The sequence below is a fragment of the Piliocolobus tephrosceles genome, chromosome 16 (assembly GCF_002776525.5).
Source record: "Piliocolobus tephrosceles isolate RC106 chromosome 16, ASM277652v3, whole genome shotgun sequence".
Classification (NCBI taxonomy): domain Eukaryota; kingdom Metazoa; phylum Chordata; class Mammalia; order Primates; family Cercopithecidae; genus Piliocolobus; species Piliocolobus tephrosceles.
In genome coordinates this window covers 51,828,432-51,846,827 of record NC_045449.1, presented here as the reverse complement: position 1 = coordinate 51,846,827, position 18,396 = coordinate 51,828,432, and the positions used below count along the sequence as shown (strand labels likewise).

The window sequence follows — 18,396 nt, the reverse complement described above, 5'->3', positions numbered from 1 at the left end:
TTTTTTGCTTTCAAGATACGAAAACGTAACACTCCAATCCATAACTGTTGACGTGTATAAGCGCGTGGAGGTCTCCCATCTATCCGCTGGATTTCCGTGAGAATTGTGCCTGCTTCGCTAGTGGATGTTTCTCTCCGTAAGACTACACTCTCCATAAGACTACACTCTTCAAAGAACACTGTGGCAACGACCTTTCATTCCGCAGCGAATGCTGGAAATAGTTCTTTCCGTCCACCCCCCCCCCCCAACAATCTTTATTCCTTATATTTACCTAAACTGGAGACGTCCATTAGGGCGGAAAGAGTGGGGGAATGGGACCTCTTTTTACGACTGCTTTGGAAACTAGGTAGCGATTCTGACTCTCGTACAGCAATTACTCTGACGTAATAAGCCGCAACTGGAAGCGTAGAGGCCAGCGCGCCTGCACTTTAGGGCAAACTCGGGTAGAATTCTTCCTCTTCCGTCTCTTTCGTATTACGTTATCTAGGGGCAGACTGGGTGGCCAATCCAGAGCCCCGAGAGAGACTTGGCTCCTTCTGTCCCGCCCTTCCTCTGATTGTGCCTTGATTTCGTATTCTGAGCGGCTGTTGCTTAGCGGGAGCCAGCTGGTTTCCGTGGCAACGGAAAAGCGCGGGAATTACAGATAAATTAAAACTGCGACTGCGCGGCGTGGGCTCGGTGAGACTTTCTGGACGGGGAACAGGCAGGCAGTGGAGTTTCTCAGATAACTGGGTCCCTAGGCTCCGGAGGCCTGCACCCTCTGCTCTGGGTAAAGGTAGTAGAGTCCCGGGTCCAAGTGACGCTTTGGGGGACTGGCGTGGGACAGAGAGTGGGTATTCTTTTGGAGGGGGGGGCGGTGGCGGAAGCTGAGAGGCGTAAGGAGTTGTGAACCCTGGGGAAGGGACAGTTTGTAGGTCGCGAGGGAAGCTCTGAGGATCAGGAAGGGGGCACGGTGTGTCCGAGGGGGAATCAAAGTGATAGGAACTGAAATATGCCTTGAGGGGGACACCACGTCTATAAAAACATCTGCTGGTCACGGGGTCAGGACTTCCAGACCAGCCTGACCAACATGGTGAAACTCCGTCTCTACTAAAAATACAGAAATTAGCCGGGCGTGGTGGCGCTCCAGCTACTCAGGAGGCTGAGGCAGGAGAATCGCTAGAACCCGGGAGGCGGAGGTTGCAGTGAACCGAGATCGCGCCATTGCCCTCCAGCCTGGGCGACAGAGCGAGACTCTGTCTCAAAAAAACAAACAGACAAAAACACCGGCTGGTATGTATGAGTGGATGGGACCTTGCGGAAGAAGAGATGCCAGGAATACGTCTGGGAAGGGGAGGAGACAGGGTTTTGTGGGAGGGAGAACTTAAGAACTGGATCCAATTGCGCTATTGAGAAAGCGCAAGAGGGAAGTAGAGGAGCGTCAGTAGCAGATGCTGCCGGCAGGGATGTGCTTGAGGAGGATCCTGAGATAAGAGCAGGTCACTGGGAAGGGTTAGGGGCGGGGAGGTGCTGATTGGTGTTGGTTTTGTCGTTGATTTTGGTTTTATGCAAGAAAAAGAAAGCAGCCAGAAACATGGGAGAAAGCTAAGGAAACCACCACTTACCCGGTCAGTCACTCCTTTGTAGCTTTCTCTTTCTTGGAGAAAGGAAAAGACTCAAGGGCTTGGCAACGATATGTGAAGAATTACAGAATGTATGTTGTTTAATTACAAAGAGCCACTTCTAGAACCTTTAAAAAAATAAAGGATTTTGTCATTAGCTCTATGGTTTGTATTCTAAAACCTTCGAAATCTTAAATTTACCTTATTTTAAAATGATAAAATGAAGTTGTCATTTTAAAAACCTTTTTTAAAGCTATATATCTGTATATATATATATTTTTCTAATGTGTTAAAGTTCATTGGAACAGAAAGAAATGGATTTATCTGCTGTTCGCGTTGAAGAAGTACAAAATGTCATTAATGCTATGCAGAAAATCTTAGAGTGTCCAATCTGGTAAGTCAGCACAAGAGGGTATTAATTTGGGATTTCTGTATGATTATCTCCTATGCAAATGAACAGAATTGACCTTACATAGTAGGGAGGAAAACACATGTCTAGTAAGATTAGGTTATTGTAATTGCTGATTTTCTTAACTGAAGAACTTTAAAAATATAGAAAATGATTCCTTGTTCTCCATCCACTCTGCCTCTCCCACTCCTCTCCTGTTCAACACAAAGCCTGTGGTCTGGGAAAGACAGGGACTCTCTCTTGATTGGTTCTGCACTGGGGCAGGAATCGAGTTTAGATTAACTGGCATTTTGGCTTTTCTTCCAGCTCTAAAACCAGTTCCATCACTTGAAATGGCGAAATATAATCATGGATGAGGCCGGGGACGGTGGCTTAACGCTTGTAATCCCAGCACTTTGGGAGGCCATGGTGGGAGGATCACAAAGTCAGGAGATAGACACCATCCTAGCCAACATGGTGAAATCCCCTCTCCACTAAAAATACAAAAATTAGCTGGGCATAGCGGCGCGGGCCTGTAATTCCAGCTACTTGGGAGGCTGAGGCAGGAGAATCACTTGAACCGGGAGGCAGATGTTGCAGTGAGCCAGTATCACACCACTGAACTCCAGGGACAGAGCTAAACTCCATCTCAAAAAAAAAAGAGATCATGGATGATTGGTGTCCTTAAGGGGATAGGTATTATGGAAGAACCTTTGTCTGAAACTGGCTCTGTGCATACAATGAAATTACATACTCATTTACATACAATGAAATGCAGAGGTTTTTTTATACAGGATTTGTGTTGAGAAGCTGTAGTGCAGTGGTGCTATCACAGCTCACTGCAGCCTCAACCTTGTCAGGCTCAAGCAATCCTCCTGCCTCAGCCTCCAGAGTAGCAGAGACTATAGGTGACACCACCATGCCCAGCTAATTTTTGTATTTTTTTTTGTAGAGATAGGGTTTTGCCAGGTTGGCCATGCTGGTCTCAAACTCCTGACCTCAAGTGAGGCCTTGGCCTCTCAAAGTGTTGGGATTACAGGCGTGAGCCACTGCACCCAGCCATGGTCTGAAAAAAATTTTTTTTTTTTTTTTTTTTTTTTTGAGACGGAGCCTGGTTCTGTCCCCCAGGCTGGGGTGCAGTGGCGCGATCTCGGCTCACTGCAAGCTCCACCTCCCGGGTTCACGCCATTCTCTTGCCTCAGCCTCCTGAGTAGCTGGGACTACAGGCGCCCGCCACCACGCCCGGCTAATTTTTTGTATTTTTAGTAGAGACGGGATTTCACCGTGGTCTCGATCTGACCTTGTGATCCGCCCGCCTCGGCCTCCCAAAGTGCTGGGATTACAGGCCTGAGCCACCGCGCCCGGCAGTCTGAAAATCTTGATTGAAATACCACCTTTTCATTTCCAGACACTGGTATTTAAAATTACAACACCCCCAACACACACTTTATCCTCCATTCCTGCTGCTTCTCCATAACACTTAGGATTAGCTGACATTCTGTGTAATGCATCCATCCTGTAGTCCCACAGACTGTAAACTCCGGGACGGGAGAGATTTTTGTTGTTTATGTACATCTGTATATTCAGTAGTTAGAACGGTACTTGGGACCTAGTTGCCACTCAATAAACATTTGTCAAATACATTAAATAATAAACTAAACTAAATTAGTTCTTTAATTTTTTAAAATATGGTGATGGTTAGTAGTGAGTAACATTCAAAAAATAAGTTGAAATTATTGCCTATTGCCTCTTACCCACAATAAAAAAGGGTAAATTCAAGGAAATTTTCTTTTGTGCTTTATGAAAGTTGTTTTTCTTTTTTTTTTTTTTTTTTTGAGACAGAGTCTCGCTCTGTCGCCTGGGCTGGAGTGCAGTGGCCAGATCTCAGCTCACTGGAAGTTCCGCCTCCCGGGTTCACGCCATTCTCCTGCCTCAGCCTCCCGAGTAGCTGGGACTACAGACGCCCGCCACCTCGCCCGGCTTGTTTTTTGTATTTTTTTAGTAGAGACGGGGTTTCACCGTGTTAGCCAGGATGGTCTCGATCTCCTGACCTCCTGATCCGCCCGTCTCGGCCTCCCAAAGTGCTGGGATTACAGGATTGAGCCACCGCGCCCGGCCGAAAGTTGTTTTTCATATTTGAAGTCAAGTTAATCAGATTAAGGAAAATGCAAGTTGTATTTTCAGAGAGATAACAAGATTTATAAATAACCATCCTCTCCCTTGCCCTTCAACATTTTAGCTAAACAAAAATAAGAGGAAAATACGATTTACAATTTATCAATTTATTGAAAATCAGAGCTAGAGAAGCAGGAAATGACATTGTAGGAAAAAACTGCTTTTGAAAAAGCACAAAACTTACTCATGACAATCAGAGTGATCAAAAAAATCCTCAATAGTGTGGCATTTGGATCCATTTATCTTTACTTTTCTATGGGACAGTCATAAAAATAGGATGTTCTTTCTCATTCTGGCAAATTAAGCCATCAATTAAAAACTCAGATACATAAAAATTAAAGATATAAGAATGAAAATGCTAAATTTTTATTTTCAGTCAACTATTGTATGTTTTCTAGCTTTTCATTGCTTTCTTCCTGTTTCCTGTTAGATTAGTTATTTTTTTTGAGATGGAGTCTCACTCTGTTGCCCAGGCTGGAGCGTGTGCAATGGTGTGATCTCGGCTCACTGCAACCTCCACCTCCCAGGTACAAGCGATTCTCCTGCCTCAGCCTGCCAAGTAGCTGCGAGTACATGCGGGCGCCACCACGCCCAGATAATTTTTGTATTTTTAGTGCATACGGGGTTTCACGATGTTAGCCAGGGTGGTCTTGATCTCCTGATCTCGTGATTAGCCAGGGTGGTCTCCATCTCCTGATCTCGTGATCCGCCTGCCTTGGCCCCCCAAAGTGGTGGGATTACAGGCATGAGCCACCGCCCTGGCCTAATTTTTTTTTTTTTTTTGAGATGAAGTTTCACTCTTGTTGCCCAGACTGGAGTGCAATGGTGGGATCTCAGCTCACCACAACCTCTACCTCCCCGGTTCAAGCGATTCTCCTGCCTCAGCCTCCAGAGTAGCTGGGATTGCAGGCATGTGCCATCAGGCCAGCTAATTTTGTATTTTATAGTAGAGACAGGGTTTCTCCATGTTGGTCGAGTTGGTCTGGAACTCCTGTCCTCAGGTGATCTGCCTGCCTCGGCCTACCAAAGTGCTGGGATTACAGGCGTGAGCCACCACGCCCAGATTTTTTTTTTTTTTGAGATGGAGTCACACTCTGTCACCCAGTCTGGAGTGCAGTGGCTCCATCTTGGTTCACTGCAACCTCCGCCTCCCAGGTTCAGGCACTTCCTCTGCCTCAGCCTCCTGAGTACCTGGGATTACAGGCATGCACCACTGTGTCTGGCTAATTTTGTATTTTTAGTAGCGATAGAGTTTCACCATGTTGGTCAGGCTAGTTTTGAACTTCTGACCTCGTGATCCGCCGGCCTCAGCCTCCCAAAGTGCTGGGAATACAGGCGTGAGCCACTGGGCCTGGGTTAAGATAAATTTTTAATGGTTTTTTAGACTCATTTTTATGGAAAGTTCTAGGATGGGGATCATATTTCACTTCCTTTTAATACAGTACAGTATAGCACAATTTGCAGTTATGTCTTAATGTATGATTCCTGATCATGACTGGAAACAGTGTTATTTGTGGTAGCTATAGGGTAGGTAAGATTTTCAGCCTTTTTTAGGTTTCTTGAACTAAAATTCCTTCTGCTGACTTCTAAGTTGCTGTTTGGCAGCTATTTCTGACAATTGGTAGTTCTCTGTAACTTTATCTATAACATTTTTGACTTTCAGAAGAATTTGCTAAAATGTGTACACCAGTGGGTTGTTGTTTTTCAACCTAAACCTAGCTGCTTTTTCCAGTCACTTATCCGTATTGGAAGCTCAAAATGCAAATGTACAGTAGGCCTAAAATATTGCCTGGTTTGAGAAGTGCTTAAAATATTTGAATCATTTTTATAGTAAACATTTACTCTCATCGGGACCTAGAAGAGGAACATTTTAATTCTTTTCCTATTCCCTTTTCACAGTCTTCCTTGAGCATTCATTACCTTTTTACATATTGGAGTTTTCATCTGTTCAAAGTTTGTGTTTACAGTGTGTTTATATAGTTTAGATTATAATTACCATACTGAAATATAATTATTTCAGAATTGAGTCAGTGGTGAGAATGAAAGCCATCTGGTATGATAACTGAATCCAATTTTTCTTTTACGGAGAATATCTTTGAAATGTAGCTTATCTCAGAAATAGGGATATAGTAACAAATCAGTTTTCTTTGTCAAGGTTGTTTTTCTTTTTAAAGTCACATTTGGTCCCAGTAATAATACCAACATTGGTATAAGTCATCTCAGGTTTTGAAGCATTTTCCCAAGTAGCATTTAATTTTGTTCTGGCAGTAGCCCAAGGAGACTGGCAGGGTGAATGACAGAGAAGGAAACTGAGGTTTAGGTAGAGTGGTTAGCTCAAGATGGCTCTGCTTATATACACCACTGGTAGTAGAAACCCAGCCTTCTGACTTAGTTCAGTGTTTTTGTTTTCACTGCCTTTGCTGCATCGGAAATCCCATGATTACAACAGTTGTATTACCAAACCCTTCACAATAAGATTACTGTCCCCGAGCTCTTCTTGTGATCCTTTTCTTTTTTTTTAATTTTTTTGAGATGGAGTCTCTGTCACTCAGGCTGACCCGCCTCGGCCTCCCAAAGTGCTGGGATTACAGCGTGAGCCACCGCATCTGGCCCTTGTGATCCTTTTCTAAAATGTTAAATATTTAATGAAAATAACCACATTCTTGTCACACTACCAGGTTACTTGTTCTTTGATGTCCTGCCTGGACTTTACCCAAGAAGTTCGTTTCAAAAGTTCACATTTAGGGCTAAGTGTAGTGGCTCGTGCCTGTAATCCCAGCCGAGGCAGGTGGATCACTTGAGGTCAGGACTTCAAGACCAGCCTGGGCAACATGGTGAAACCCTTTCCCTACCAAAAATACAAAAAAATTAGCCGAGCGTAGCAGCACGCGCCTGTAGTCCCAGCTACTTGGAAGGCTGAGGCACAAGAATCACTTCAATCGGAGAGGCAGAGGTTGCAGTGAGCCAAGACCGCACCACTGCACTCCAGCCTGAGCCGTAGAGTGAGTGAGACTCCATCTCCCCCCACACCCAAAAAAAAAGATTCACATTCAGAAGAAAGCTAAAGACCAGGTACAGTAGCTCACACCTGTAATCCCAGCACTTTGGGAAGCCGAAGCAGGAAGATTGCTTGAGGCCAGGCATTCAAGACCAGCATGGGCAACACGGTGAGATCCCGTCTCTACAAAAATTAATAAACATTAACATTTTTTTGTTGTTTTTTTTGAGACAGAGTCTCGCTCTGTCACCCAGGCTGGAGTGCAGTGGCGTGATCTCCACTGACTGCAAACTCCGCCTCCCGGGTTCACGCCATTCTCCTGCCTCAGCCTCCCGTACCATTAAAGATTTTAAAAATGGCTGGGCATGGTGGCTCACTCCTGTAATCCCAGTACTTTGGGAGGCCGAGGCATGGTGGTGCATGCCTGCAGTCCCAGCTACTCAGGAGGCTGAGGCAGGAGAATCATTTGAACCCGTGAGATGGAGGTCACAGAGAGCCGAGATCGAGCCACTGCACTCCAGCCTGGGAGACAGAACGAGACTCTGTCAGAAAAAAAAAAAGAAAAAGACCAGAATAAAGCTGAAGATTTAAAATAGCCTGCAGGTTCCTACCAGAAGTTACCAACTACCTCTCTGATGGTCTTTCCCTACAATATCCCGCTGGATTATTATATTTTAGCACCTTGACCTATCTGATGTCCTGCATACATAGGCATGGTTCTGCTCAGGGTTTGCCTTCTCTGCTCCCTCTTTCCTGGAATGCTCTTCCCCTAATTGTTGCATAGTGTGTTTCTTTACATTATTAAGCTGTCCTCTAGTCTCACCTCAGTGACACCTTTCCTGACTCCCTCCATGTACATCTCACCCCCATATACATATTGAACTACCCGTTTCCCCTTACCCTGCTTAATTTTTCTCTTTAATATACTTATTCCCATGTATTCTTTAATTCTGCATCAACTATCTATCACACTAGAATGTGAGCTCTATGAGAGCAGGCTTTATTCTGTAAACTGTTGTATTTCTATCTCCTAAAATAGTACTTGAGTATAATAGTAGATACTTAATAAACACTTGTTGTGTTAGTATAATAAATGCATTAATCTCAGGAAGGCCTTGGTTTTGTGGATAGACAGGTAGGGATGGGAATTTGGGTGATGTACTTTCTAAAGTTTTAATTTTTTAAGCTTATTATTATTATTTTATTATTTTGAGACAGAGTCTAGCTCTGTTGTCCAGGCTGGAGTGCAGTGGTGCGATCTTGGCTCAGTGTAACCTGCACCTCCCGGGTTCAAGCGATTCTCCTGCCTTAGCCTCCCAAGTAGCTAGGATTACAGGCGCCTGCCACCCTGCCCAGTTAGTTTTTATATTTTTAGTAGAGACAGGGTTTCACTGTGTTGACCAGGCTGGTCTCGAAATCCTGACCTTGTGATCCGCCCTCCTCAGCCTCCCAAAGTGCTGGGATTACAAGCATGAGCCCCTGCATCTGGCTTTCTTTTCTTTTTTTTTTTTTTTTTTGAGATAGAGTCTTCCTCTCTCACCTAGGCTGGAGTGCAGTGGCATGATATTGGCTCACTCTGCAACCTCCACCTCCGGGATTCAAGTGATCCTTCTACCTTAGCCTCCAAAGTAGCTGGGACCACAGGCATGCCCCACCATGCCTGACTAATTTTTGTATTTTTAGTGTAGACGGGGTTGCACCATGTTGCCCAGGATGATCTGGAACTCTTGAGCTCAGGTAATCCACCCACCTCAGCCTCCCAAAGTGCTAGGATTACAGGCATGAGGTACCATGACTGGCTTTAAGTTTATTATTTTCCAAATTTCTTTTGGTGAGTCCTTTTTACACTGTTTTTACAAAGTAATCACAAACCAAACACCATGCCTCTTCTGAAGTGATCTAATAAGAGTACAGAGTACCATCTGTAAAGTCTTCTTGCCAAAAAGTTGAACCTGAATTTGATTAAGTGTGTAAGTCTAGTTTACAGGAAATAAGGCTAGAGGTACAAGTTAAACCTCACCATGGAGTTATACAATCAGCAAAATCCAGAATGAGATAAACTCCACAGGTCAAATGACCTAATTTTAAAAATAAATGTTAAGGGAGGAAAAGTATGGGACACCTATAGATTAGAAGACACTCGGGACTGGGCATGGTGGCTCACACCTGTAATCCCAGCACTTTAGGAGGCCAAGGCAGGTGGATCACCTGAGGTCAGGAGTTCAAGACCAGCCTGGCCAACATGGTGAAACCCCATCTCTACTAAAAATACAAAAAATTAGCTTGGTGTTGTGGCGCATGCCTGTAGTTCCAACTACTTGGGAGGCTGAGGCAGGAGAATCACTTGAACCCGGGAGGCAGAGGTTGCAATGAGCCAAGATCGCACCATTGCATTCCAGTCTGGGCTACAAAAGCGAAACTCCTTCTCAAAACAAAGAAGACACTTGGATTTGGGTGTGTTGGCTCTTGCCTGTAAACCCAGTGCTGGCAGGATTGCTTGAGCCCAGGAGTTCAAGGCTGCAGTGAGTTATATTTGTACCACTGCACTCCAGCCTAGGTGACAGAGTGAGACCTCATCTTAAAAGTAATAATAATTAAAATAATCTGGGGTAGGGGTGGATATGGATGAAACAGCTTGGCCGTGAGTTGATGGTTGTTGAAACAGGGTGATGGTCCATATAGTCCATTTTATTATTTTATTTACTTGAAATTTTGAAATACTTGAAATTTTCCATATTAAGTTAAAAAGGCATTTACAGTAAAATTAAGAAAAAGGGCTAGGAAGGAATTCAAAAGAAATATAAGCAGAAAATTTTGTCTTTATGGAGCTTAGAGTTAAGATTTGAGATGGGCACCCACAGTGATAGTGCAGAAAAATATATCACTGAAAATGAATTTGTACCAACTATTATCACGTAATCTTTTAAATGCTGATGGTAGTATAGAGTATTGAAGGGATCAGTATAATTCTGTTTTGATGTGTGAAAGCTCACTGAAGGTAAGGATCGTATTCTCTGCTGTATTCTTAGTTCCTGGCACAGCAGACATTTAATAAATATTGAATGAACTTGAAGCCTTATGTTGACTCAGTAATAACAGCTCAAAGTTGAAGTTATTCATGAAGAATATCTTTATTTTTAAATAAATTATTGAGTCTCATTTTCTTTTTTTTCCTCCCTTCCCTACTAGTCTGGAGTTGATCAAGGAACCTGTCTCCACAAAGTGTGACCACATATTTTGCAGGTAAGTTTGAATGTGTTATGTGGCTCCATTATTAGCTTTTGTTTTTGTCCTTCATAACCCAGGGAACACGGAACTTTATAGAAGCTTTCGTTTCTTCAATTAAGTGAGAACGAAAAATCCAATTCTATTTCATTCTTTCTCAGTATACAGTCATCAAAAGTTGGTTGTAATCATAGTTCCTGGTAAAGTTTTGACATATATTATCTTTTTTTTTTTTGAGACAAAGTCTCGCTCTGTCACCCAGGCTGGAGTGCAGTAGCACAATCTTGGCTCACTGCAACCTCTAGCCCCCAAGTTCAAGCAATTCTACCTTACCCTCCCGAGTAGCTGGGACTACAGGTGCCCGCCACCATGCTTGACTAATTTTTGTACTTTTAGTAGAGACAGGGTTTCACCATATTGGCCAGGCTGGTCTCGAACTCCTGACCTTATGATCCACCCTCCTCGGCCTCCCAAAGCTCTGGGATTACAGGCGTGAACCACCACACCCGACTGACATATATTATCTATTAGGATATAGTATCATTTTGAACAGTGTTTTGTATTTTTTGTGTCCACCAGTGAAAGCAAACTGCAAGCAATTGAGAAATAAGCAAATTGTGTTTGAGCCTTCTCAGTTTCTCCTTTCTGTTCATTCTGCATATCCTTATGCATACCCCCTTATAAGGGTCAGTGTTTGCCTGCTTCATAATCCTTGCGAAGACAGTAAAGGACCTGAGACTCGTTTCTATTTAGGCCGAAATTCATTTATAGCGGTGATTCAAGTTATATTTACGTATTTGATTATCTTGCCCTTTGAAATGAAAATGTTTGTTTCTTAATAAAAGAATTTCAGAAAAAGTGGAGTAGGTAATTTAGTAGAACAAGTGGGCTTTCTCCTTTTCTTTATGTTAAGCTATGGCTCACAGCTTACCTTAAATGTCAACTAATTTATTTTTAAGTATTTATGTACCTGGTACATTACCTGGTAGCAGGTACAAACTATGTATTTTATTTTTGTGCCAATAAATAAAAGTTTATTGGCACAAAAAGGTATATGATGCAAAGTATATTTCCCTCTTACTCTACAATCCCTTCCTCCCTGTTCCCTGCCCAGACAACCACAATGATCAATCTCTTATGTATCCTTTGAGGAATTTTTAAATTCCAGAGTTCTTAACTTGGGGTTTATGAATAGTCCTTATGAATTTCCTAGAATTATATTTAAATTGTGTTAAAAACTATGGCCATGTACATTTTTCTGGGAAGATAGTCCATAATTTTCATCAGATTCTTAGAATGTTTCCATAAGCTAAGAAAGGGAACAGCTGCTTCTCTAAGGATAATGAGGGCTGGCTGAAGCTGAAGGAAACCTGTTCCCTTTGGAGAGAGACCCTCTGAACACAAGTCTGCCAGCTGGCTAATGCCCTCCTCTGAATTCTGTCTTTTTCTTCCCATTCTTCTGTCCCAGTAAGAATTCAGAAGCTCATTTCCACTGTCTTTTCCCTGTGCCATGTCATGCCATTGGCCTAAATCTGTTCCCAGCATTTTCCATCTGATTCTGCAGCCCCTGGTCCCTGGACATGTGCCAAGACAACACAGCTTTATCTCTCTACTTCAGGAATTTTTAGTATAGCCTGGTGCGGTGGCTCATAACTGTAATCCCAGCGCTCTGGGAGGCCGAGGCAGGCGGATTATGAGGTCAGGAGTTCAAGACCAGCCTGACCAACATGGTAAAACCTTGTCTCTACTGCAAATACAAAAATTAGCGGGGCATGGTGGTGCAGCCCTGTAATCCTAGCTACTTGGGAGGCTGAGGCAGGAGAATGGCTTGAACCTGGGACGCGGAGGTTGTAGTGAGCCAAGAGCCGAGATCACACCAATGCACACTGCACTCCAGCCTGGGCAACAGAATGAGACTCCGTCTAAAAAAAAAAAAAGCAAATAATTTTTAGTTTAATAATTTTGTGGCCTCTACAGCAGTACTTCTCAAACTGCCTATGGTGTAGGACCTATTTCTTCACAGGTCAATACTTGCGAAAAAGAAGGCCAGGTGTGGTGGCTCCAGCCTGTAATCCCAGCACTTTGGGGGGTTGAGGTGGACAGATCACTTGAAGTCAGGAGTTCGACACCAGCCTGGCTAACCCAGTGAAACCCCGTCTCTACTAAAAAAAAAAAATACAGAAAACTAGCTGGGCGAGGTGGCCGGGCGCCTGTAGTCCCAGCTACTCGGGAGGCTGAGGCAGGAGAATGGCGTGAACCCGGGAGGCGGAGCTTGCAGTGAGCTGAGATCCGGCCACTGCACTCCAGCCCAGGCGACAGAGCAAGACTCCGTCTCAAAAAAAAAAAAAAAAAAATTAGCCAGGCATGGTGGTGCGCACCTGTAGTCCCAGCTACTCGGGAGGCTGAGGCAGGAGAATCACTTCAACCCGGGAAATGGAGGTTGCAGTGAGCCGAGATCATACCACTGTACTCCAGCCTGGGGGAAAAATGAAGTTAAAAAGTCCCATTATTGGCCAGGCGCAATGGCTGAGACCTGTAATCCCAGCACTTTTGGAGGCTGAGGCAGGTGGATCACCTGAGGTCAGGAGTTTGAGACCAGCCTGGTCAACTTGGTGAAACCTCGTCTTTACTAAAAATACAAAAGTAGCTGGGCGTGGTGGCGCATGCCTGTAATCGCAGCTACTCATGAGGCTGAGGCAGGAGAATCTCTTGAACCCTGAGGGTGGATGTTGCAGTGAGCTGAGATCATGCCGCTGCATTCCAGCCTGGGTGACAAGAGGGAAACTCCAAAAAAAAAAAAAAAAAGTCCTCGTATTTACTATAGATAGCTAAAGATTAACCTTGTAAGTGCTGGGGCTTTCAATTTCTCTGGATGAGAATCTTTCTGGAATGAACTGTATGTTTTCCTGTCACCTTGAGTAACAAATGCTGAACATACTATATTATTACAGTGACTTAAGAAAAGATTAAGGGTCCAGTGTGGTAGCTCCTGCCTATAACCCCAGCACTCTAGGAGGCCGAGGCAGGAGGATTACTCGAGGCCAGGAATTCGAAGCTATAGTGAGCTATGATCATACCACTACACTCCAGCCTAGATGACAGAGTGAGACCCTGTCTTTCTTTTTTTTTTTGAGACGGTGTTTCACTCTATTGCCCTGGCTGGAGTGCAGTGGCGCCATCTCGGCTCACTGCAACCGCCGCCTCATGGGTTCAAGCAGTTCTCCTGCCTCAGCCTCTCAAGTAGCTGGGATTACAGGCATCTGCCACCACACCTGGCTAATTTTTGTATTTTTAGTCAAGATGGGGTTTCACCATGTTGGCCAGGCTGCTCTTACTCCTGACCTCAGCCACCTTGGCCTCCCAAAGTGTTGGGATTACAAGTGTGAGCCACTGCGCCAGGCTGACCCTGTCTCTTAAAAAAAAAAAGAGAGGGATTAAATTATGAACATTAGTTGCTTTGAGAACTTGTGGAAGAAGTAAATTATAGGTTTATAGAAATGTACAAAGAAAAGAAAAGAGAGGCCGGGCACGGTGACTCACACCTGTAATCCCAGCACTTTGGGAGGTTGAGGTGGGCGGATCACGAGGTCAGGTAATCAAGACCATCCTGGTCAAAATGGTGAAAGCCTATCTCTACTAAAACACAAAAAAAACTAGCCTGGCATAGTGCACGCACCTGTAGTCCCAGCTATTTGGTAGGCTGAGGAAGAGGAATCACTTGAACCTGGGAGGCAGAGGTTGCCCTGAGCCGAGATCATGCCACTGCACTCCACCCTGACGACAGAGTGAGACTCCATCTCAAAAAAAAGAAAAAGAAAATAGACTACATCCATGAAAAAGAAACTAACTTTGCATATGTGTATAGGAGTTGTGTTAGAAAAGGAAGAAGCCCTCAAGGATGGGGAAGATGTTTGCAAGAAAGAGAAGGTCCAAGAGGAGACAGAAGGGATTGGAAACAGAAAATGGATGTAAGAAAGAGTTAATTATTACTCATAAACAGTAATGAAGGAAAAGGAGAGTAATTCTACAGGAAGATGCTGAGGTGCTTTGAGCCCAGTGACAATAGGAGGTAAAGACAACTGTTGAGATTGAGAGGATTAGAGTTGGCAACTGGAGAAGAGTGAGAAGCTTGAAACCCCTAATAATGAAGATTGTGATAATCAGTAAAGAACCAGTCATATACATATATATGTGTGTATACATATATATTATAGAAATATGTTATATATGTGTGTGTGATACATATATATGTTTGAGACAGTGTCTCCCTCTGACACCCAGGCTAGAGTTCAGTGGTGTGATCATAGTTCACTTTTACCTTGCACTCCTGGGCTCAAGCAATCCTCTCATCTTAGCCCCCCAAGTAGCTAGGACTACAGGTACATGGCATTTGCCCGGCTAATTTTTTTTTTTTTTTTTTTTTGAGACGGAGTCTCGCTCTGTTGCCCAGGCTGGAGTGCAGTGGCCGGATCTCAGTTCACTGCAAGCTCCGCCTCCTGGGTTTACGCCATTCTCCTGCCTCAGCCTCCCGAGTAGCTGGGACTACAGGCGCCCGCCACCTCGCCCAGCTAGTTTTTTTTTTGTATTTTTTAGTAGAGACGGGGTTTCACCATGTTAGCCAGGATGGTCTCGATCTCTTGACCTCGTGATCCGCCCGTCTCAGCCTCCCAAAGTGCTGGGATTACAGGCTTGAGCCACCGCGCCCAGCCTGCCCAGCTACTTTTTTAAGTTTCTTGCAGACATGGGCCAGCCATATTTTAAATTGTGTTTTGAATGTTATATTAAAATTAAAAGTCCAAAGCCGGGCGTGGTAGCTCATGCCTGTAATCCCAGCACTTTGGGAGGCCAAGGCAGGCGGATCATGAGGTCAGGAATTTGAGACCAGCCTAGCCAATATGGTAACCCCGTCTCTGCTAAAAATACAAAAATTAGCCAGGCGTGGTGGTGCACGCCTGTCATCCCAGCTACCTGGGAGGCTGAGGCAGAGGAATCGCTTGAACCCGGGAGGCAGAGGTTTCAGTGAGTTGAGATCGTGCCACTGCACTCTAGCCTGGGCAACAGAGCAAGATTCAGTCTCAAAAAAAAAAAATGTCCAGTAGAATGCCCATGTGCCAGATCGACTTTTTCATGATATTACTTCTGTAATATCAATATAATCTGAATAATACTTTGATCTATATGATGAGAAAGCTGGGAGCCTAGGAGCGACACCCCCATGCTTTGATTTTATTAATTGTATTTTCTACGGATAAACTCTAATTGCTAAAAATAAAACAACTTTTTTGACCCAAGCAAGCCTAAAGTTCTGAAATCTTTTTTGTTTGTTTTTTGGTTTTTGTTTTGTTTTGTTTTGAGAGTCTCACTCTGTCGCCCAGGCTGGAGTGCAGTGGTGCAGTCTTGGCTTACTGCAAGATCTGCCTCCCGGGTTCTTTTCATTCTCCTTCCTCAGCCTCCCGAGTAGCTGGGACTATAGGTGCCCGCCACCACGCCTGGCTAATTTTTTTGTATTTTTGGTAGAGACAGAGTTTCACTGTGTTAGCCAGGATGGTCTCAATCTCCTGACCTTGTGATCCGCCCACCTCGGCCTACTAAAGTGCTGGGATTACAAGTGTGAGCCACTGCGCCTGGCTGTTTTGTTTGTTTGTTTGTTTGTTTTTTTGGGAGATGGAGTCTCACTGTGTCGCCCAGACTAGAGTGCAGTGGCCATGATCTCAGCTCACTGCCGCCTCCACCTCCTGGGTTTAAGCAAGTCTCCTGCCTCAGCCTCCTGAGTAGCTGGGACTACAGGCATGTCCCACCATGCCCAGCTAATTTTTGTATTTTTAGTAGAGACAGGGTTTCACTATGTAGGCCAGGCTGGTCCCAAACTCCTGACCTCAGGTGATCTGCTTGCCTTGGCCTCCCAGAGTGCCAGGATTACAGGCATAAGCCACCTTGCCCAGCCAGTTCTAAAATCTTTTATGAAGCATACAAAAAAAGATAATAATACCAATCTAGAAAAAATTTCTTAAGGCATTCATGCGTTAGTTTGAACTTTCCCAGCAAAAAATGCAATGTGTAATGCTTTTTTTTTCTTTTTCTTTTTTTTTTTTTGAGATGGAGTCTTGTTCTGTTGCCCAGGCTGGAGTGCAGTGGCACAATCTCGGCTCACTGCAGCCTCTGCCTCCCTGGTTCAAGCGATTCCTCTGCCTCAGACTCCCAAGTAGCTGGGATTACAGGTGTGAACCACCATGCATAGCTAATTTTTGTATTTTTAGTAGAGAAGGTTTCACCATGTTGACCAGGCTGGTCTCGAACTCCTGACCACCTCAGCCTCCCAAAGTGCTGGGATTACAGACATTAGCCACCACGCCCAGCCTTGTACTTTTAGTAGAGACTGTTTCACCATGTTGACCAAGCTGGTCTTGAACTGACCTCAAGTGATCTGCCCACCTCCACCTCCAAAAATGCTGGGATTATAGGCATGAGCCACCACACCCAGCCTGTAATACTTTTTTGAAGATCTAGAATCACTTTGTTCAAAGAGATAGAAAGTGAGCCATAAATGTAACTTAAATTTTTCAACAGCTACTTTTTTTTTTTTTTTTTGAGACAAGGTCTCACTCTGTTGTCCAAGCTGGAGTGCAGTGGTGTGATCATGAGGCTTACTGTAGCCTTGACCTCCCAGGCTCAAGTGATCTTATCACCTCAGCCTCCCAAGTAGCTGGGACTATAAGTGCACACCACCATGTCAAGCTAAATGTTGTGTTTTCTGTACAGACGAAGTTTCACCATGTTGCCCAGGCTGGTCTTGAACTTTGGGCTTAACCCATCTGCCCACTTCAGCATCCCAAAGTGCTAGGATTACAGGTGTGAGTCATGCCTAGCCAGTATTTTAGTTCGCTCCGTCTTTTCAAGTCATATGCAAGTTCTTTTTCTTTTGAGTTTAGTTAACAACCTTTATACACGTGTTCTTTTTCTAGCACAAAGAAAGATTTGAATCCCTATCTTGGTTGATTTCTGCATACCTGGTTCCGCTGCATTATTTGTATTATTGTGTAGACTACAGCACAAGACAGCTTAGCTTGTCACTCTACTGTACTATATTCTGCAGTACAATCATAAGGGAATTTCCTCTCTTCCCCTGCTCTGAATTGTTAAATTGTACTATTTGCTGGAGTAATGCTCGATGCATCCGTGATCCATTATACTAGAGTATATGTAGTATTTGTAGATTCTGAAGGAGCGGGAGCCTGTATTCTGAGTTTTAAAAGTACTTATGTACAGTGGAGGTAGCTTTTTGACAGCCTCATCTTCCAAACTATAGAGTCATTGTTTTGTTGAGTACAATGTGGTACTTGAAGCATCTATATCGGCAAAGAATGACCCGAGTCTCCTTGACCTTACCTACTATATTCACTTTCTCTGGTAGGAAGATTGTGGGTGCCTCTCCCCAGACTTAGTTTCCCTGTCAAAAAAGAAAAAAGGAAGATTGTGGGCTTTGCTACAATCCAATTCTGGATCCAACATAACCTTCACTGCTTAATTACTGTGTGTTCTGGGATAAGCCTCTACTCTATAAAAATGAAGATAAGGCCAGGCGTGATGGCCATGAGCCATCCCAGCACTTTGGGATGCCAAGGCAGGAGGATCACTTCAGGCTAGGAATTTGAGACCAGACTGGGCAATATAGCGAAACCACATCTGTATAAAAATAAAATGTAGCCCGGCGCAATGGCTCACACCTGTAATCCCAGCACTTTGGGAAGCTAAAGCAGGCGGATCACTTGAGGTCAGGAGTTCAAGACTACAGAAAGACAGAAAGAAAGAGAGTTGGGTTTTTTGTTTGTTTGTTTGTTTTTGAGATGGAGTTTCGCTCTTTTTGCCCAGGCTGGAGTGCAGGCTGGAGTGCAGTGGTGTGATATCTGCTTACCGCAATCTCTGCCTCCCGGGTTCAAGAGATTCTCTTGCCTCAACCTCCAGAGTAGCCAGGATTACAGGCACATGCCACCATGCCCGGCTAATTTTTG

At 44.2% G+C, this 18,396-nt stretch overlaps 1 protein-coding gene across 8 annotated transcripts in view; it reads left to right on the top strand.

Annotated features, from left to right (window-relative positions):
• BRCA1 (BRCA1 DNA repair associated) overlaps window positions 1–18,396 on the top strand; it is a 103,359-nt gene that overhangs the window by 13,251 nt on the left and 71,712 nt on the right. For 4 of the 8 annotated variants that reach the window (XM_023204006.1, XM_023204009.1, XM_023204005.1 and 1 more), the window contains exons 1-3: window positions 1,223–1,272; window positions 1,897–1,995; window positions 10,352–10,405. In XM_023204006.1, the coding sequence (XP_023059774.1) occupies window positions 1,916–1,995; window positions 10,352–10,405 (134 nt within the window). In that variant the 5' untranslated portion in view covers window positions 1,223–1,272; window positions 1,897–1,915. Of the gene's footprint in view, window positions 1–15; window positions 776–1,222; window positions 1,273–1,896; window positions 1,996–10,351; window positions 10,406–18,396 lie in introns of those variants that run through there. The other 4 variants (XM_023204003.3, XM_023204002.3, XM_023204004.1 and 1 more) reach the window with 4 other exon arrangements.